This window comes from Zonotrichia albicollis, chromosome 2 (assembly GCF_047830755.1).
Source record: "Zonotrichia albicollis isolate bZonAlb1 chromosome 2, bZonAlb1.hap1, whole genome shotgun sequence".
In the NCBI taxonomy this organism is placed as follows: Eukaryota; Metazoa; Chordata; class Aves; order Passeriformes; family Passerellidae; genus Zonotrichia; species Zonotrichia albicollis.
The window spans coordinates 63,860,845-63,878,106 of NC_133820.1; the positions used below are offsets into that span (position 1 = coordinate 63,860,845).

At 44.0% G+C, this 17,262-nt stretch overlaps 1 protein-coding gene across 1 annotated transcript; it reads left to right on the plus strand.

The window, feature by feature from the left end:
- Positions 1-206: 206 nt before the first annotated feature.
- RFXAP (regulatory factor X associated protein) lies at positions 207-13,457 on the plus strand. The gene is made up of 5 exons (XM_074536198.1): positions 207-217; positions 499-620; positions 8,110-8,945; positions 11,292-11,399; positions 13,339-13,457. Exons 1-5 carry the CDS (start codon positions 207-209, stop codon positions 13,447-13,449), a joined length of 1,188 nt encoding a protein of 395 aa, XP_074392299.1. The 3' UTR covers positions 13,450-13,457.
- The last annotated feature ends 3,805 nt before the right edge of the window (positions 13,458-17,262 follow it).

A 17,262-nucleotide genomic window follows, 5' to 3' on the forward strand; every position in this document is an offset into this window, starting at 1 on the left:
ATGTTTCTGTGCCCTCAAGCAAGCAGACTACAAGATTCTGGGTTAAAAAAAAATAGATGATACTTCACATTCCAGTACAGTAAGAGACTCAGTAAATATCAAATCAATTTGCTAACTAATTAACCCCTTCAATATCTTTGTAATGAACTGTTAGTTTTCTGTGGCTTTTGTTGCTCTTTTTTCTTCGGAAGAGGAAAATGAGAACCATGGAGTTGAAGTATGCTTCCAGGCACAGTCTCCCATGAAATCCCCATGTGTTACCAGAGTGTCTAAGAATTCAACTTTTTCTACAAGAGAGGGAGTTTTCAGCAGAGCATTTGTTAGATTGAAAGATTAACTCCCTGAATAATTTTCTCTGGTCAGACTGGCCCGTGCCAAACCTGGCTGTCTCAGTGAGGCTTCACAGAAGTGCATGAAGGGCCCAAACAACTCTTCCTAGAATTTAAAGGTTATCAGTTTCCTATTTCTTTTAATTAGTTATCATGCATATACATGCAGGGAGTGTGGCATTGTGAGTCAGAGCGGAGCAGAGGGTGGGGCTTCCTCAGTTGCTGCTGAGTGGCTGATTATAAGAGGTGTCTGGGGAGCACGGCGACCCGGAGCGGGCAAACAGGGTTGTGGTGAGTCTCTGGGGAGCATACAAGGCAGTTTGCGCGGCAGTTCGCGCAGGCAGGTCAAGCAGGCAGGGTTGCCAGCTTTCTTGCTAGTAACGAGTGCTCTGTGTTGTTTGAGGTCTTTCTGCTGCCTGGTTATTTTTGAGGAGTTTGTCAGTAATGGTGTCTACACGGTCAAAAGCTGTGGCTGGTATAAGTGACCAAGTCGGGCCTTCCAAAAAGGATGTGTCTGTACAGACCCATCTGTGTCCAGAGTGTTTGAGCTTTTCAGTGGCCTCAGGGAGTGTTGTAGAGGAGTCCTGCCTGCGCTGTGAACAAGTGAATGACCTCCTTTCACTGGTGGCTGAGCTTAGGGAGGAAGTCGAAAGGTTAAGGAGTATCAGGGAAAGAGGAAGGGAAATAGACTGGTGGAATTCAGCCCTATCATCTTTAAGGGAGGCTTCTGACCAAGAGACTGAGGACTTATATGCCTCCCACTCTCAGGTAACAGAAGGGCATCTGGTAGATGAAGAGGAGTGGAAACGGGTCCCCATTCGGGGAGGTAATAGCAAAAAGTCCTCCCCCTCCCCATCATCCAGCCAAGTACCACTTCAGAATAGGCATGAGATCCTGGATAGAGAGACCCAACTAGATGATTTAGGAGAGAATTGCCTGCCCAGTGAACCCCCCAATTATGATTCATCTGCAAGACGGATCACTACCTCTAGCATCAAGAAGAAAAGAAGGGTAATCGTAGTAGGTAATTCCCTCCTGAAGGGAACTGAGGGCCCCATATGTCGACCAGACCCATCCCACAGGGAAGTCTGTTGCCTCCCTGGGGCCCGGGTACAAAATATCACTGAGAGACTTCCTGGGCTGATTCAGCCCTCTGATTATTACCCACTGCTGATACTCCAGGCTGGCAGTGATGAGATTGAGGAATGTCAAGGCAATTAGAAAGGACTTCAGGGTACTGGGTCAGGTAGTTGATAAGGGCAGGAGCACAGGTAGTGTTCTGCTCAGTCCCTTTGGTGGCGAAGGAAAATGATGAAAGAAACAGAAGAATCCGCATCATCAACAAGTGGCTTAAGGGTTGGTGTCATCGGCAAAATTTTGGATTTTTTGATCATGGGGAAATTTTTACAGCATCTTCTCTGCTGAAACCAGATGGGGTATACCTCTCTGTTAAGGGCAAAAGGTTTTTAGCTCATGAACTGGCAGACCTCATTGAGAGAGCTTTAAACTAGGTTTGAAGGGGGAAAGGGAACCAGCTGAGCTTATGGAAACAGGCCCAAGAATTGCAAGGCTGAGTTAGGGGTGAAGTCAGCAGCCCAGCTGAGGTGCGTGTATACCAATGCACACAGCTTGGGCAACAAACAAGAAGAGCTGGAGGCCATGGTGCAACTGCAGAGCTATGATGCAGTTGCCATCACGGAAACATGGTGGGATGACTCACATAGCTGGAGTACTGCACTGGATGGATACAAGCTCTTCAGGAGAGACAGGAAAGGAAGAAGAGGTGGAGGGGTGGCCCTTTATATTAAGCAAACTTTTGATGCCATCGAAATTGAAACTAAGGAAGATGGAGTTGAATGTCTATGGGTAAGAATAAAGGGGAAGGCCAACAAGGCTGACACCCTACTGGGAGTCTGTTATCGTCCACCCGACCAGGAAGAAGAGGTAGATCACTTATTCTATAAGCAGCTAGGTAATGTTTCAAGATCATCAGCCCTTGTTCTTGTGGGTGACTTCAACCTACCAGACATCTGCTGGGAACTTAATACAGCAATAAAAAGGCAGTCCAGGAAATTCTTAGAATGCATGGAGGACAACTTTTTGTTGCAGCTGGTGGGTGAACCCACCAGGGGAGGGACTATGTTAGATCTGCTGTTTGCAAACAGAGATGGGCTGGTGGGAGATGTGGTGGTTGGAGGTCGCTTGGGGCAGAGTGATCACGAAATAATAGAGTTCTCAGTATTTGGTGAAGTCAGGAAGAGCACCAGTAAAACTGTTGCATTGGACTTCCGGAGGGCAGACTTTGGCCTGTTTAGGAGACTTATTCAGACCATCCCTTGGGAAGCAGCCCTTGAAAACAAAGGAGTTCAGGAAGGGTGGGCATACCTCAAAATAGAGATCTTGAGGGCACAGGAACAGACCATCCCTGTGTGCCGAAAGATCAGTGACCGGGGTAAACGTCCAGCCAGGCTGGGCAAGGAGGCTTTGGAGGAACTTAGGAATGAAAAAACGATGTATCAGCTTTGGAAGGAGGGTCAGGTCTCTCAGGAAGTATTCAAGAAGGCTGCTAGAGCATGCAGGAAAAAAATTAGGGAGGCCAAAGCTCAGTTTGAACTTAGAATGGCAACTTCTGTAAAGGATAATAAAAAATGTTTTTACAAATACATTAATGGTAGAAGGAAAGGTAAGACCAGCCTTTGTTCTTTATTGGACAAAGGAGGGAACTTAGTATCTGAAGATGAAGAAAAGGCAGAAGTGCTTAATGCCTAATTTGCCTCAGTTTTTAGTGGGAAGATGACTTGCCCTCAAGACACCTGCATGCCTGGGCTGGTTGATGGTGACAGGGAGCAGAATGGTCCCCCCATCATCCAAGAGGAGGCAGTCAAAGAACTACTGAAATGCTTGGATGTTCATAAATCTATGGGACCAGACGGGATCCACCCCAGGGTAATGAGAGAGCTGGCAAACGAGCTTGCAATGCCACTGTCCATCACTTACCAACAGTCCTGGCTCACTGGTGAGGTTCCAGATGACTGGAAGCTGGCCAATGTGATACCCATTCACAAAAAAAGGTGCAAAGGAAGATCCTGGTAATTATAGACCAGTCAACCTAACCTCAGTACCTGGCAAAATAATGGAACAGTTTATATTAAGCGCCATCACGCAAAATTTACAGGATGGCCAGGGTATCAGACCCAGCCAGCATGGATTTAGGAGGGGTAGGTCATGTTTGACCAACCTGGTCACCTTTTATGACCAGGTAACCCACCTAGTGGATGCAGGGAAGGCTGTAGGTGTTGTTTACTTGGATTTCAGCAAGGCCTTTGACACTGTCTCCCACAGCTTACTCCTAGACAAGCTGGCAGCCCGTGGCTTGGGCAGGAGCACTCTTTGCTGGGTTAAGAACTGGCTGCATGGCCGGGCCCCGAGAGTGATGGTGAATGGTGCTGCATCCAGCTGGCAACCAGTCACCAGTGGTGTCCCTCAGGGGTCTGTGCTGGGGCCAGTTCTGTTTAATATTTTTATTGATGACATGGATGAGGGCTTAGAGTCCTTTATTAGCAAATTTGCAGATGACACTAAGCTGGGAACGTGTGTTGATCTGTTAGAGGGACAGAGGGCTTTGCAGAGGGACTTGGAATGGTTGGATGGATGGGCAGAATCTAATGGGATGAGGTTCAATAAGTCCAAGTGCCAAGTCCTGCACTTTGGCCACAATTACCCCCTGCAACGTTATAGGCTGGGGACGGTGTGGCTGGACAGTGCTCAGGTGGAAAGGGACCTGGGGGTGCTGGTTGACATTTGGCTGAACATGAGCCAGCAGTGTGCCCAGGTGGCCAAGAAGGCCAATGGCATCCTGGCCAGTATCAGGAACGGTGTGGCCAGCAGGAGCAGGGAGGTCCTTCTTCCCCTGTACTCGGCACTGGTGAGGCCACACCTTGAGTATTGCGTCCATTTCTGGGCCCCTCAGTTTAGGAGGGATGTTGAGATGCTTGAGCATGTCCAAAGGAGAGCAACAAGGCTGGTGAGGGCCTTGGAACACAAGCCATATGAGGAACGACTGAGAGAGCTGGGGTTGTTCAGCCTGAAGAAAAGGACACTCAGAGGTGACCTTGTTACTCTCTTCAACTTCCTGAAGGGTGGTTGTGGTGAGCTGGGGGTCGGTCTCTTTCTCTGGGCAACAACAGACAGAACAAGATGACACAGTCTCAAGCTGCGCCAAGGGAGATACAGGCTAGAATTAAGGAGGAAGTTTTTCACAGAAAGAATGGTCAAATACTGGAATCATCTGCCCAGGGAGGTGATGGAGTCACCATCCCTCGATGTGTTTAAAAAAAGACTGGATGTGGTACTTGGTGCCATGATCTAGTTGAGGTGTTAGAACATGGGTTGGACTCGATGATCTTAAAGGTCTCTTCCAACCTAGAATTTCTGTGATTCTGTGAAAAATGTGATTTATTTTGATTCACTATTACTTTGGATTTTTATTTTAATTAATGTTGGCAGAACTTAGAATTTTAGGAAGACATTCTTTCAAGATGCATTCAAAGCAAAAGAAATAAACAAAAAATTATTTGAATGGGCCTATAATGTGAAAAAAACCCCAAACATTTTGTCATGACATCAAAATAGTTAAGAAGCGGGACGAAAACAAAGCTATGCATGTGGTATTTTCTGAGCTCCCCAGATGGAGGAGGAATTGATGAATCTGACCCCATGTTCTTAAAAGGCTAATTTATTATTTTATGTTATTTTATATTATATTAAAGAATGCTATACTATAGAGAAAGGATACAGACAGAAGACTTAACAAGATACTACTGAAAAACCTGTGACTCTCCCTTCCAGGGTCCACCACAGCCTGACCATGATTGGTCATTAAGTCAAAACAATTCACATGTTGAATAAACAATCTCCAACCACATTTCAAAGCAGCAAAACACAGGAGAAACAAATGAGATAATATAGTTTTCCTTTTTCTCTGAGGCTTCTCAGTTTCCCAGGAGAAAAAATCCTGTTGAGGGGATTTTTCCAGAAAATATGACAGCGATAATGTGTAATTTTTGTATTTTTCACTACTGACACAGATCAAGGCTGAATCCTAAAGAAAGGTTTGTTCAAGTTGTCCTAGCATGGCTGTAACAGAGATGAAAAACACTGAAGCAGATGTGGGGAGAGTAAGCCTTAACTGACAAAAACAGTCTGTAATTCCTGTTTAAACCCTGGAGCTGGAGATCACCTCACCCATGACTGCTTGGTCAAAGGCAATGAGGACAGAGTTACTCAATTCACTGCAATTTTTCTGGGACTATACCATCATTAACTATTTTGACAAATGAGAAAGAAATGCATTATGACAAGATTGAGGGTGAAACAGAATGGCTACAACTACGAACAGCATAATCATTTGTCTTATTGACAGGAAAAGGGAGCTACGGCAATTGCCAGGAAATAAACGGAGTCAGCAGCGTTCCTTAATATGGGATGAACTGCTGTGTGCAGTGAGAAAGGCAAGAACCCACGGAAAGTAAGGAGCTAAGACAAATAAAGAGGGGCAAACAGCACGTGATCAAGCAGATGGAAGTCAGTGGGACTTCTCTGCAGCCATGCAGAAGTAACCCAGGGAGAGAACTGATATCCAAAGGAAGAAAGGGCAAGGAGCAGCATGCTGAGAGCAACACAAGCTGTCACTAGAGGCAACAAAAAGGCTAAGTGGGAGAAGCCAAACTGCATCCCTGTATCTGCACTCTCAAGTGACGGTGGATGAAGAGCAAGGACACAAGTACAGCCTAGAGACAGCACTTGCAAAGCTCAGCAGCAGGAAAGCTTGGATCTGGACAGCCATCACATGACCCCAGCAGGGCAGGAGGCTGAGCAGGCTGACAGGGCACAGAATCCCAGAAGATGATGGGATAATGTGTATGTCTCAGAAACGATAGCTGGATAGCAACGGAGCCAACCAAGGACTGTTTGCACTAACAGATGAGGATTGCTGGTGTCAATGCTCTGTGAGAAAGGAGAAAATGTGGCTGGAGACGGGGGCCATGCGGAGGGAGGGCAGCACTCTTCCTGGAATAACAGCCTTGTTGTAGTTCCTGGAGATGAGCCCAACATAGCATCACACAAGCATGGGAATGAAGGCAAGGTGTGGGCACAGGCTGTGGAAGGAGATCAAGACCATCAAAGTTCCTTGAAAAATGCATATTTTATGATTGGCTTTTCACAAATATTAAAATGAATATTATATGTGTTATGTTAGAAAGTTATGCTGTATTAATTTTCTTAAGCAGTGTGTTAAATATAGTTTTAGGTTAAAACATAATGTTAAGATAATGTTAAAACAGAAACTATGCTATCTAAATACCTTTTTAAAAGAAAGGACTCACACCGAAATAGCATCCACAGGACACCTAAATCTTTCAGAGAAAAATAATTTATCGGTCTCTTATCAAGTTCTTCCCGCCTCGCTCAGCCCTGAAGACGCCGTTAGGATCCAGAGGAAGAAGTTTACATTGACCAAACAGAATCCTGTGTTTGAATGGAATTTTGGCATCATGTATGAGGTGTACGAACATGCAACGGGCTATTGCTTTTAAGGGTTAATCCTCTGTTAACAGGTGTCCTTTTTCAGGCTTGTGCTGCCCAGAAAGAGGTACCTGGACTGTCTGTAACTCTTTGTTTTTCTTATCTCATATTGTCCTATTCCAAATCGTCCAAATTATTATTATTTTAATTATATAGCTATTTTTATAACCATTTTATTACTATTAAACTTTTAACATTTTAAAAACAAGTGGTTGGCGTTTTTCACAAAGCTCTCTGAGCTATATCCCAAAAGATCTGAAAGAGCAGACTGTGCATGATAATTAACTTGCACAGAAAGCGAGAAACCTGCCCATGAAAAGGTACCCCTCCAAACCTGGGTAGCACCCCATTTTTCTCTTTTCTCTCATTTCTTAATTTTCTTTTCCTCTCTCTGACCCCTCACCCCCTCTAATTCATCTTGTGAAAAACGCCAATCACTTTAAATTTAATTTTTAATTAAATTTTTTAAAAATTTAATAGTTTAATAGCTGTTTAACAAAATTATTATAAAAATAGTAATACACATAGAGTAATTATAATTTGGACAACTTGAATTAGGACAATATGAGACAAGAGAAACAGAGTTACGGATGTCCGGGTACCTTTTTCCGGGCAGCACAAGCCCGAATAAGGACACCCGTTAACAGAGGATTAACCCTCCAAAGCAATAGCCTGTTGCATATTCATACACCTCATACATGATACATAAATTCCATTCAAATGATTCTGTCTGGCCAGTGTCAGCTTCTTCCTCATAATCCTAGTGGCACCATCCTGCCTGAGCGAGATGGGAAGAAGTTCGTTTCTCCTGATTAAAGGGCAATAAATTCTCTTTCTCTGAAAGACTTGGGTGTCCTGTGGCTGCTATCTCGGTGCGAGTCCATTCTTTAGAGAAAAAGTATCCTATATTGTATAGTTTCTATTTTAACATTTTGTTATGACCTAAAACTATATTTAACACACTACTTAAGAGAATTAACACAGCATTAATTTCTGACACAACACATATTAATTTCAATATTTGCGAAAAGCCAATCATAAAGTACGCATTTTTCACAATGTTTCGCTCTTCCCTTTCACCCTGCCCCTGTATCCAGACCCACTGCCGTGTGCTTACACAGTAAGTCAGGGGCTAACAAACCAAATCCCACGCCAAGCGCGCAATATATTCATGTAACTTTCTGATTGCTTGCAGACCCTCCGACTTCCAGGCTCCTTTCGACCACGAGCATTTACCACCCGGGGCCAAACCACACTGGCGGCTCTAACACAGCCTCAAACGCTTCACGCCAGCGGCGCCGCTACAGCCCCGACCCAAATTCCCCCAGAGCGCCCGGGGGCGGTGCCGCCATTACCGGGGCCCCGCCCCTGAGCAGGCCGGGGCGCGTGCGCTGTGCGCGCGGCGCCTGCGCGCGGGCGGTGCGGCGGAGGCGTGGGAGCGGCGCGCTCGCTCGGGGACCGGCCGGGCCGGGCACCGCCGCCCTGCAGGGCAGCCCCGCCGCCGCTCCCGCCTCCTCCGCCTCTTCCTCCTCCTCCTCGTCGCCGCCGCAGCAGCAGCAGCAGCAGCTGACGCTGCTCGTGATGCAGCCCGGCGGCGGCGAGGAGGCGGCGGCCGGGGCGGCGGGGGTGGTGCTGCAGCCGAGCGCCGACCAGCAGCTGCCGCCCTCCGCTAGCGGCGGCCTCATGGTGTTCTACGAGCTGGGGCCCCCCGGCGAGATCGAGGTGGGGGAGGAGGAGGTGGAGGTGGAGGCGGCGGGCGGCGAGAGCACGGCCAGCCTGGAGGAGCTGGAGGAGGAGGAGGCGGCGGCGCCAGGGGCTGCGGGCGGCGAGGCGGCGGCGGGCGGCGAGTGCAAGAGCTGCACGTACGAGGGCTGCAGCGAGACCACCACGCAGGTGGTGAAGCAGCGCAAGCCCTGGATGTGCAAGCGGCACCGCAACAAGATCTACAAGGACAAGTACAAGCGCAAGAAGAGCGACCAGGCCCTGGGGGGCGGCGGGGCGGCGGCCGCGGGGGGCGGCCCGCGGGCCGAGGTGAGGCGGGGGCGGCGGGGCCCGGCCCGGACACCCTCGGGTGCCGCTGGTCCCTCGGAGCTGGGGCTGCCTGGGGGCTGTAGGGATCTGTCAGACGGCCAGAGGAGAGGGAAGAAGTTTAGGGCCGTCCTGCAGCTCGCTCTTCCTGTTTGCCAGAGCAAACTCCGTTTGTTTTCAGTTCTGGCGTAATTTGTAGAAGCTTACAGCTATACCAGGTTCCAAGAAAAAAAATATTGCTGGAAGATGCTTCGCTTGCAGCGTGGCTTTTTTTCCCGTGGTAGGAAACTATAGACTAAGAGAGATGTCAGACTTGTTTCTCAGCTGGTGCTGAAGTGTGGGGTTTTAAAGTCACAAAGGCTTTGGGTATCAGGTGTACAAAAGTCAGTTGTGTAGGTTCTTCAGGATGCTTTTTGGTTTTTACTTTGATATTAAATGGCAGGTAAATATTTCCACCGCGGCTAGTTCATACTTAACTTGTATAAGCTAATGTGTATTGTTTAGAAGGGGAAATACTATCAGTGGGAAAACTGATGGTAATGTACATTTTTTTAAATACTCTTTTTCCTACAGTTTGTGATTCAGCTAGGGCCCTTCTGTGATGGTCGCTTGTACAGAGTTTGTGTTTCAGATCTTGTATTTAGATGAAACAGAAAAAGGGAAATAGTTTTACACTTGAAGGTGCTGAGTTGTTTGTGCTCAAAGGAGTAGGTGTGAAATAGTGATTGTCAGAAGAAGAAAAAAATCTTACCCGGAGCTCCTGCTAAAAGCCACCCTTTTATATCATTGCAGCTGTGTCCGGAGTTGTGTGACTGGGAACTGATCTAACTGTAAACTGGCCACCAAAATCTTTTCCTGTTTCCATTTTTCTTCATGTAAATATAATAGTAACCATGCTGGGTGTCACACTAAAGAATCATCTTTTGTATGTCTGTAAAAGCCACGAGGCAGGTGCTTTAAAAAAGGGAATGTACATGTTGCTGCTAGGGAATGTTCTCTCATCTTCTCTTCCAGTTCAAAGGACTTGCTGAGGTTTTCCTGATGTATTCTGTAACTATAATTGATAAGTGTTGCATATAGTATTTTGGATTTTTGTTGAACCCTTGTAAGCTCTGTGGCTCTGTTACATTCTGGTGGTTTTTTCAGGTCTGCTACCTGGTGTGAAATTCACCTTATTTTTGAATCTTGTTAGTGTCAACCTAATTTGCCAGGTAGTGTTTACATTAGAACAGTTCCTCTTGTGTTTGTGATACTTAGTCTGAGCTTTTTCCTTCTCACATTGAAAAAGCATGGCATGCTTGTTTCCAGTGAAAAAGTTAAATGCTATTATCATGCATGCTGTTTTGTGAGCCTTTTCTAATTCTAGTAGCTACTTCTCATTTCAATAAGAGAGCACACATTATTGAAAAGGAGAATGAATTCTAGATTTAAATACCAGCACGACTTTCCCTCTTCTCTCTTCCCTGATAGTTCATCTTGTTCAATTCATGATGTGTCTACACAAATACTTGTGCTAGTTTAGGAAAGGGGACAAGGGAGAAGGGTGTATGCTATGTGCTATGGGAGAAGGGTAAAAATGCTGCATTTCAAGTAGTGATAGGTTAAAACCTTTTGGTCTGTAGCATGAAATACTGATTATTGCATGTTGGAAGAGGGTGGGTTTTCTTTTCCCAGTTTGTGCAAGTGGAGATTGTTTTGAATGTAAGGAAATTGGGGCCTGAAGTTGCAGGAACAAGCAGGGTATTTAGTGCTAAGCTTACTTTTTTACAGTGATGTTTATTGAGGCCATTTTCAGTAAAAGTTCCTACTAGAAGTTTCATTTTTCACTTCTGTGGAGAGGATAGAAGTGAAAGGTACATAGCTTTTTATTGTTCTTGCTTTTGACCCCTTTCAGGTAGATGGAAGTATCAGTAAGTTTTGAATGTAATACACATAGGATTTGACATTGGTTGAAATTTTCTAAACCTTTCACATTCTCCTTAGAGCAGATTGTAGAGCCACATTGTGTAAATATCATTCATTTTCACAGGCTGGAGGCTGACCTGTTGTGAATTACTTCATTTTTAAGAAATGCAGTCAAATAAATGGAAGCCCTTAATTAGCCCTAGCAGTTTTGCAGTATAGAAGACTAACTCTGAAGATGCATTGCTTCACTCTTGCTGGTAAAATAGTGAAAGGAGGTGGAAAGAAGAGGCCAGGTCTTGAATAGACAGATTTCCATTTTTGTGCTGTTACTTTACTCTTCAGATTGAGGAGGCAAATGTTCTTTACTCTTGGGATTTTCTGTGTCTGACTGTATCAGAGTTCATTGTCTGACCTCCCTTGTTTTTTGTTTTCTGTTATGTGCAGGATAGTGCTGAAGGTTCAGTGTCTGTCACAAAGCAGAGAACAGGATCCATTGGAGATCGCCCAGCAAGACCTACTCTTTTAGAACAAGTATTGAATAAGAAGAGGCTGGTAAGTCTTGTTTTTGAGAGGCTTTGGATTCAAATAAGTAAAGGCAATGTAACAGTGTTTACCTGCCACCATTGTGAAAAAAGAAAATCAGTTTAATAAGCATGCACTGCAAGTGCATAATTTCAAATTTGAAACATGCTTCAGAGATGTGTGCTTCAGTCTCTCTGTGAAGAATACTAAGATGACTGAATTTAATGATCTGAAGTTCTGGTAGTAACAGATGGGGTGGTTTCTTTAGGGTAAATAGTGCCTACAGTATAACTGAGATGGTTTTAGCTTGTTCAGGCAAAGCCTTGGGTAGAACAATGAATGGACTTTATTGGTCTCATGTAAGGTTTACTGTGGTGTGTTTTAGAAATTGTAGATGTATCATATCAAACTTAAAGTTGTGTATATGTGTGTTGATAAAGCAAACTCTAAGCAAACAGTGTGATTTATTATATTTGCAGACTGCATGGATGGTGAGTCTTGTAAAGTTTTTTAAACACTGATTTCTCCTTTAACTAAGCCCAGTGCAGGGAAATCATTCAGTACCTACAGTTTGCTCAGCCTCTTCACTACACCTTTCTTTGTTGCATGTTTTTGCAGTCTCTATTGTTCAAAAGCTATGGGACTGTTTATCTTCCTCTGTTGTGCAATTAATGCAATTTAACAATCCTCATTATAGTGCTGTAGTGCTTGTTCAGAAATTTGGAAAGCTTTAAAAGAAACATCATGTCAGTCTTAGGTATACAATTACCTAGAGGTATTTCTTGGTAATTCTTTCTCAATGATAGCACTTTTTTAGTGATTGTGTCTAAAACTCAGAGGTGTATTCATAGCTCTTCAGTTTTTATGAGGAAAACAAGTAATGAACTACGGATTAGTTTTCATATTATCTCTTGTTCTTCATGCCCCACTTACTGGCTTGCTGTCCCCTTTCCTGGCTGTTTTTTATGAACATGGCTTTTAATTAAATTTGAAAGGTATCTTATGAATTAAACATTATTTTTTAATAGATGTACAGCAACCAGAAGCTCTTTTAATAGATTTTCAGAGCTTTTGCACTAGTTATGTCAAGGCTCCTTAAGAACTCAGGATTCCTTCCAGTATTCCTGAAATTCAGACTCTTCTTGATCTGGTTCTTGCTTCTCTCTTTCTCCTCTGCCTTCCAGTTGCAGTACCTCTTTGGTTATGTCACTGAAGTAACCATGCATAATGAGCAAGCATCTAGGGAATTAATTCAGCTGAAAAATAACCCTTTTCCTGTATTAATTTTTGGAAGGAATCAATTCCCAACCTGATTTGCCATTTAACCTTACAATCACTTGTGCTGCCACCATGCAGGAATGAGAGTGAACAACTAGAGTTGGATTACAGACTGCAGCTATTCAAGCCAGGAGCCAAATGCAAATATTTTTAGATACTTTGTCTTTTGATTGAATGCAGAGGAGTTTTTTAAGTCATTCTCTATGGATGGGCTTCTGTTTTGAAATGTTGGGAAATTCTGAACAATCAGTGAAAACCATAGAGTATCTTGAGTTGGAAGAGACCCACAAGGATCATTGAGTCTACCTCCCTGCTCCTCACACGACTGCCTAAAACTGAAATATGTGCTATGGGCATAGTCCTGATGCTTGAAGTCTGACAGGCACATGAGCTTTGCTTCAGGATTACAATATTTTATTCATTTGTTAAACTGGTTTTGAGCGATCTGCAGTGAGAAATGTAGAAATTAGCTCAATTGAAGCACAGCTGTAGAACTGAAGCACAACTGAAAGATGTTTTGGTTCTAGTATGTCAATAAATTACTCTTGTTTGCTATACTTACGGGGTTTTTATGATATTAAGCAACAGCAGTGGGTAATGTGTGAATTAGTGTAGTGGAAAAATATTACTGTGGTAGCTATTTAACGTATGTGAGTTTTGTAAAATAAAGTTCACTTTCTCTCTCTTTCAGTCCCTACTCAGAAGCCCAGAAGTAGTGCAGTTTCTACAGAAACAACAGCAACTGTTAAGTCAACAAGCTTTGGAACAAAGGCAGCAACAGTTTCAAGGAGCACCTGGGTAATGAGGAAAGATCAATGATCTGCAGATGAGTCTGGTGCTGAAGGAGGGACAGGATCTGTATTTTGTATAAATACAAAGAATCTCAGTGTTTAAACAAAAATGGAAGTTGCTGTTGTTATGTATTTGTTTCCTGTTTGCACTTTTTTGAGGTTTTGAGCTGCTTGGATGTCTGCAGACTTGTGAGCAAACCATAGAATGGTCTGGATTGTGTTACAGAAACTTCTCAGTCTGACCATTCACAGGACTCTCTGACAGTCACTCTCCCAGTGCCAGAGACTTCAACTTCTGGGGCCAAAGCTCCTTCACTGCAGGCAGCTCCAGTGATCTGACTGGTGCCTCCCCTGACTCCCTGCACACCTGGCCTCCCCTGACTCCCTGCACACCTGGCTTGCAGTCAGACCAGGTTTCCTTACTGGTTTGACCCCAGGGCTTGAGAACCTTGTTCCATAAAGCAATTTATTAACAGTGTAATAACACAGAAACAGCCTGGGCTGGTGCCTCCAAGGAGGAATCCCAGACAAAGGAACTCCTGGGCTTTTATACCATCACGGTGTAAGGCTCTTCCTCCTGAATCTTCCCTTCTGAGTCTTCCATTCCTGCCACATCCCTGTGTCCATCCACCTGGCTGGCCGCTCACCTTCATGCCTTTTGTTGTACAAAGTGTTGGCAGTTCACTGCCTCCTGTCATTGCTCCCACCCAGAGCTCAATTTGCATCTCAATCTGCATCTATAACTGCAGCTTATAAATCAACTACCTGCACCAGATGTGTTCCTCAACAGTTGGAAGGGACCTTGAAAGGTCATCAAGTTCCAACTCCCCTGCTGTGGACGGGGATACCTTTCATAAGACCAGGTTACTTAGAGCTCTGTCCAGCCTGGCCTTGAACACTTCCCAGGGAGGGGGTATACATACCTAGATTCTCTGAGCAACCTGTTCCAGTGCCTGACGACCCTCACAGTAAAGAATTTCTTCCTAATATCTAATCTAAATCTACTCTTAGTGTGAACCCTTATTCCCTTACTCTGTCCCTACATGTCCTTCTAAAAAGTCCCTCTCCCATCTTTCCTGTAGGCTCACTTCAAGTATGAAGCCACTGCTTTTCTAGGCTGGACAATCCCAATTCGCTCAGCCTTTCCTCATAGGAGAGGTCTTCCGTCCCTCTAATCAGCTTGTGACCCATCTCTGGATTTGCTGTAACAGGTGGATGTCCTTCATATGTTGTGGGTTCCAGAACTGGATGCAGTCCACCAGATGGCATTTTTTCCAGAGCAGAGGGGCTGTGATGGGTTGACTTTGGCTGGACATACAGATTTATAAATTTTCATTAGTGCCATCCCCTGTCCTTTCACACATAGGTGTTATTTTCCTATCTCAAGAGCATCCTCCACCCCTTCAGATGTCCAACAACTTACAACACAGATTGCTTTCCCCCCAGGGTCAAATCTCCATGGAGCACATACCTGTTTCCTCATCCTTCTACATTACTCACCAAGTACACCCAGGTATTTGAGCAAAGACAATCACATAAATGGGTTTGCCTTTTCCTATAGGGAGAGAAATCCACCCCGGTGTTCCTAGTCACTTCCCATGTATAGTATGGGAACCTTATCTCCTCCCCCAGGGTGTAGGGGCTTTGTTTGGACAGTACCAGGGAGGTTTGCAGAACTGGTGTTAACCAGCCAAATGGCTTCTGTTAAATTTACATCCCAATCCTTCCATGCCCCGTTACCTAACACTTAACACAGTCTTCAGCAGGCTGTGTGATTGTGTTATACCACACAACCCCTTATCTTATGGGTGATAAGGGATGTGATGTCCACTCAATGCCATGGTTTTTTGCCCAAGAGTTTATTAGGCTGTTTTGAAAAGCAGTCCCATTGTCTGATTCAATTCTTGCTTGGTACCATATTGCCACAAAATGTGTCTTTCAAGATCTGAGATGGTGTCTTGAGCAGTGGCAGTGGTTTGCAGGGCATGTTGCCAGCCTTCCAGTTGTTACTATGGTGAGTATGTACCATATGTTTGGTGTATTTATGGCAATGGTCCAGTTTGCCAGGCCTCACCATACGGGAAACCCAGCTGCTGCTCTCTATTCCAGGGAAAGTTTACTTCAGTGGCTTGGTTGATTGCAGCACATGCTTCTCATTCATGAATGATCTGTACAATGGCCTCCATGGTCAGGTCAGTCCCTCAGTAATGAGCACATTGTTTGTTGCAGCTGATGTTCCATGGCCCCATCAGGTTACAAATGGCTCACCCTTCCACTCCCACTCCAAGTGTACCTAAGTTAATTCAGTTTTGGCAGCCTTATCTACCTGTTCTTCAGTGGAGTGGGTTTTGGGCATGTGAACATCTCCCTGATACACATTTCCAGTCAAGTTTTCGACCTGTGCACTGATGTCCTGCCCCAGTGCAGGTGCAGTCCAGCCCAGATGGGTTTATCTTTGCATTGCCAATTGGTCCTCTTCCATTTTTGCAGCCCCCTCCATAGGTCATTAGCCACCATCCAGGAGTCAGGATAGAGATAGAGGCAAGTCACTTTTCTCATTCAGCAATCTCTCTGGCTAGTTCAGATGGCTTTCACCTCTGCAAACTGGCTTGACTTGCCTTCTCCTTCAGCAGCTTCAATGACTTGTTCACCTCTGATGGTTTCCTGCCACACAACAGGATTCATCACTAAATAGGGCATAGCCTCTTTCACCTTCTGGTAACTGGTTGTGTGTGGGTGCTTCTTGTGCACAAGTCTTATCTGCAATGCTCTAAAATCTTTGCCTTTTGGCCAGTCCATGATTTTTTCCAGAATTCCAGTTGAGCTCGTGTAATCAATGCTACCCTCTTACTCCATGTAGCACTGGCTGCGTGAACTGTTATGGGGATGTTTCCTTTGACATCTGGAGAAGTCTTTTCCAATTATTCTTAAACCTTAACTTTAATATTTTTTAATATTTAATTTGTTAATAAAAACTTGTTTATGGTAGCAGTGTTTAGCTGTACACCCTTTTCTACCAAAATTATAATAAATTAACATTTTTCTATATAAACATTTACAGTTAAGTCAGTCTTTGATGACAATCATTGATGGAAGTCAGTTACTTTCTGTGGGCACTGTGAAACAAAGTTCTGAAGCTGAGTCAGTCCAGTGGCATTAGCTAACAGCAATTGCTCAGGGATATGAGAGATTTATGTCCTGTAGAATCTTTCACTAAAGGCAAAGACAATATGCCATCAAGAAGTCAATCCAGCAGTTCAGAAAAGTACATGTAGGTGATCTCTATTACCTGCAAATTAAGTAGGTTTGAAATGCTACATTGTGCATAGCATGTAAAAGAATTTGCACTTAAAAGTTCCTAAAGTGATAAATGGCAAAAAACTTAAAAAAGTATCAGGTGAAAAGTATGAAACTGAGAGTTGGACCTTGTTACATGGAGTTATTTGAAATTACTAACTTCTTATATGTGAAATATAACTTAATTACAATTTAGAATACCACTAATTTTTAAGTGACTAAATTAAATTATAAAGTTTTTAACTCATAATAGTAAATAATTCAAAATCTAGTCTCTTTCTTCTCAAAAAGGTATAGTTAAAAGTCTTTTATTAAGACAACAGATCTCTAATCAGCTGCAGTGCTTGACTTCACAGGTTTTCAACCAATTAAAATGAATTTGCAACTAATTGAGTTAAGAATCCAAACACTATATTTATGTAAATGTTAAATCCCGTGTTTTATTTATAAAAATTGTTTTGTATTAAGCCACATTTCTGAATAGAGGTTATCCAAATGGGTTAGGTGCTTATTATCAAGTACTACTT

Excerpts from the sequence above, each read along its gene's own strand:
- RFXAP (XM_074536198.1), top strand. Across the intron at positions 621-8,109 it reads AGCGGGCAAACAGGGTTGTG|ACCCTCCGACTTCCAGGCTC; the intron begins GTGAGTCTCTGG and ends GATTGCTTGCAG. Across the intron at positions 11,400-13,338 it reads TATTGAATAAGAAGAGGCTG|TCCCTACTCAGAAGCCCAGA; the intron begins GTAAGTCTTGTT and ends TCTCTCTTTCAG.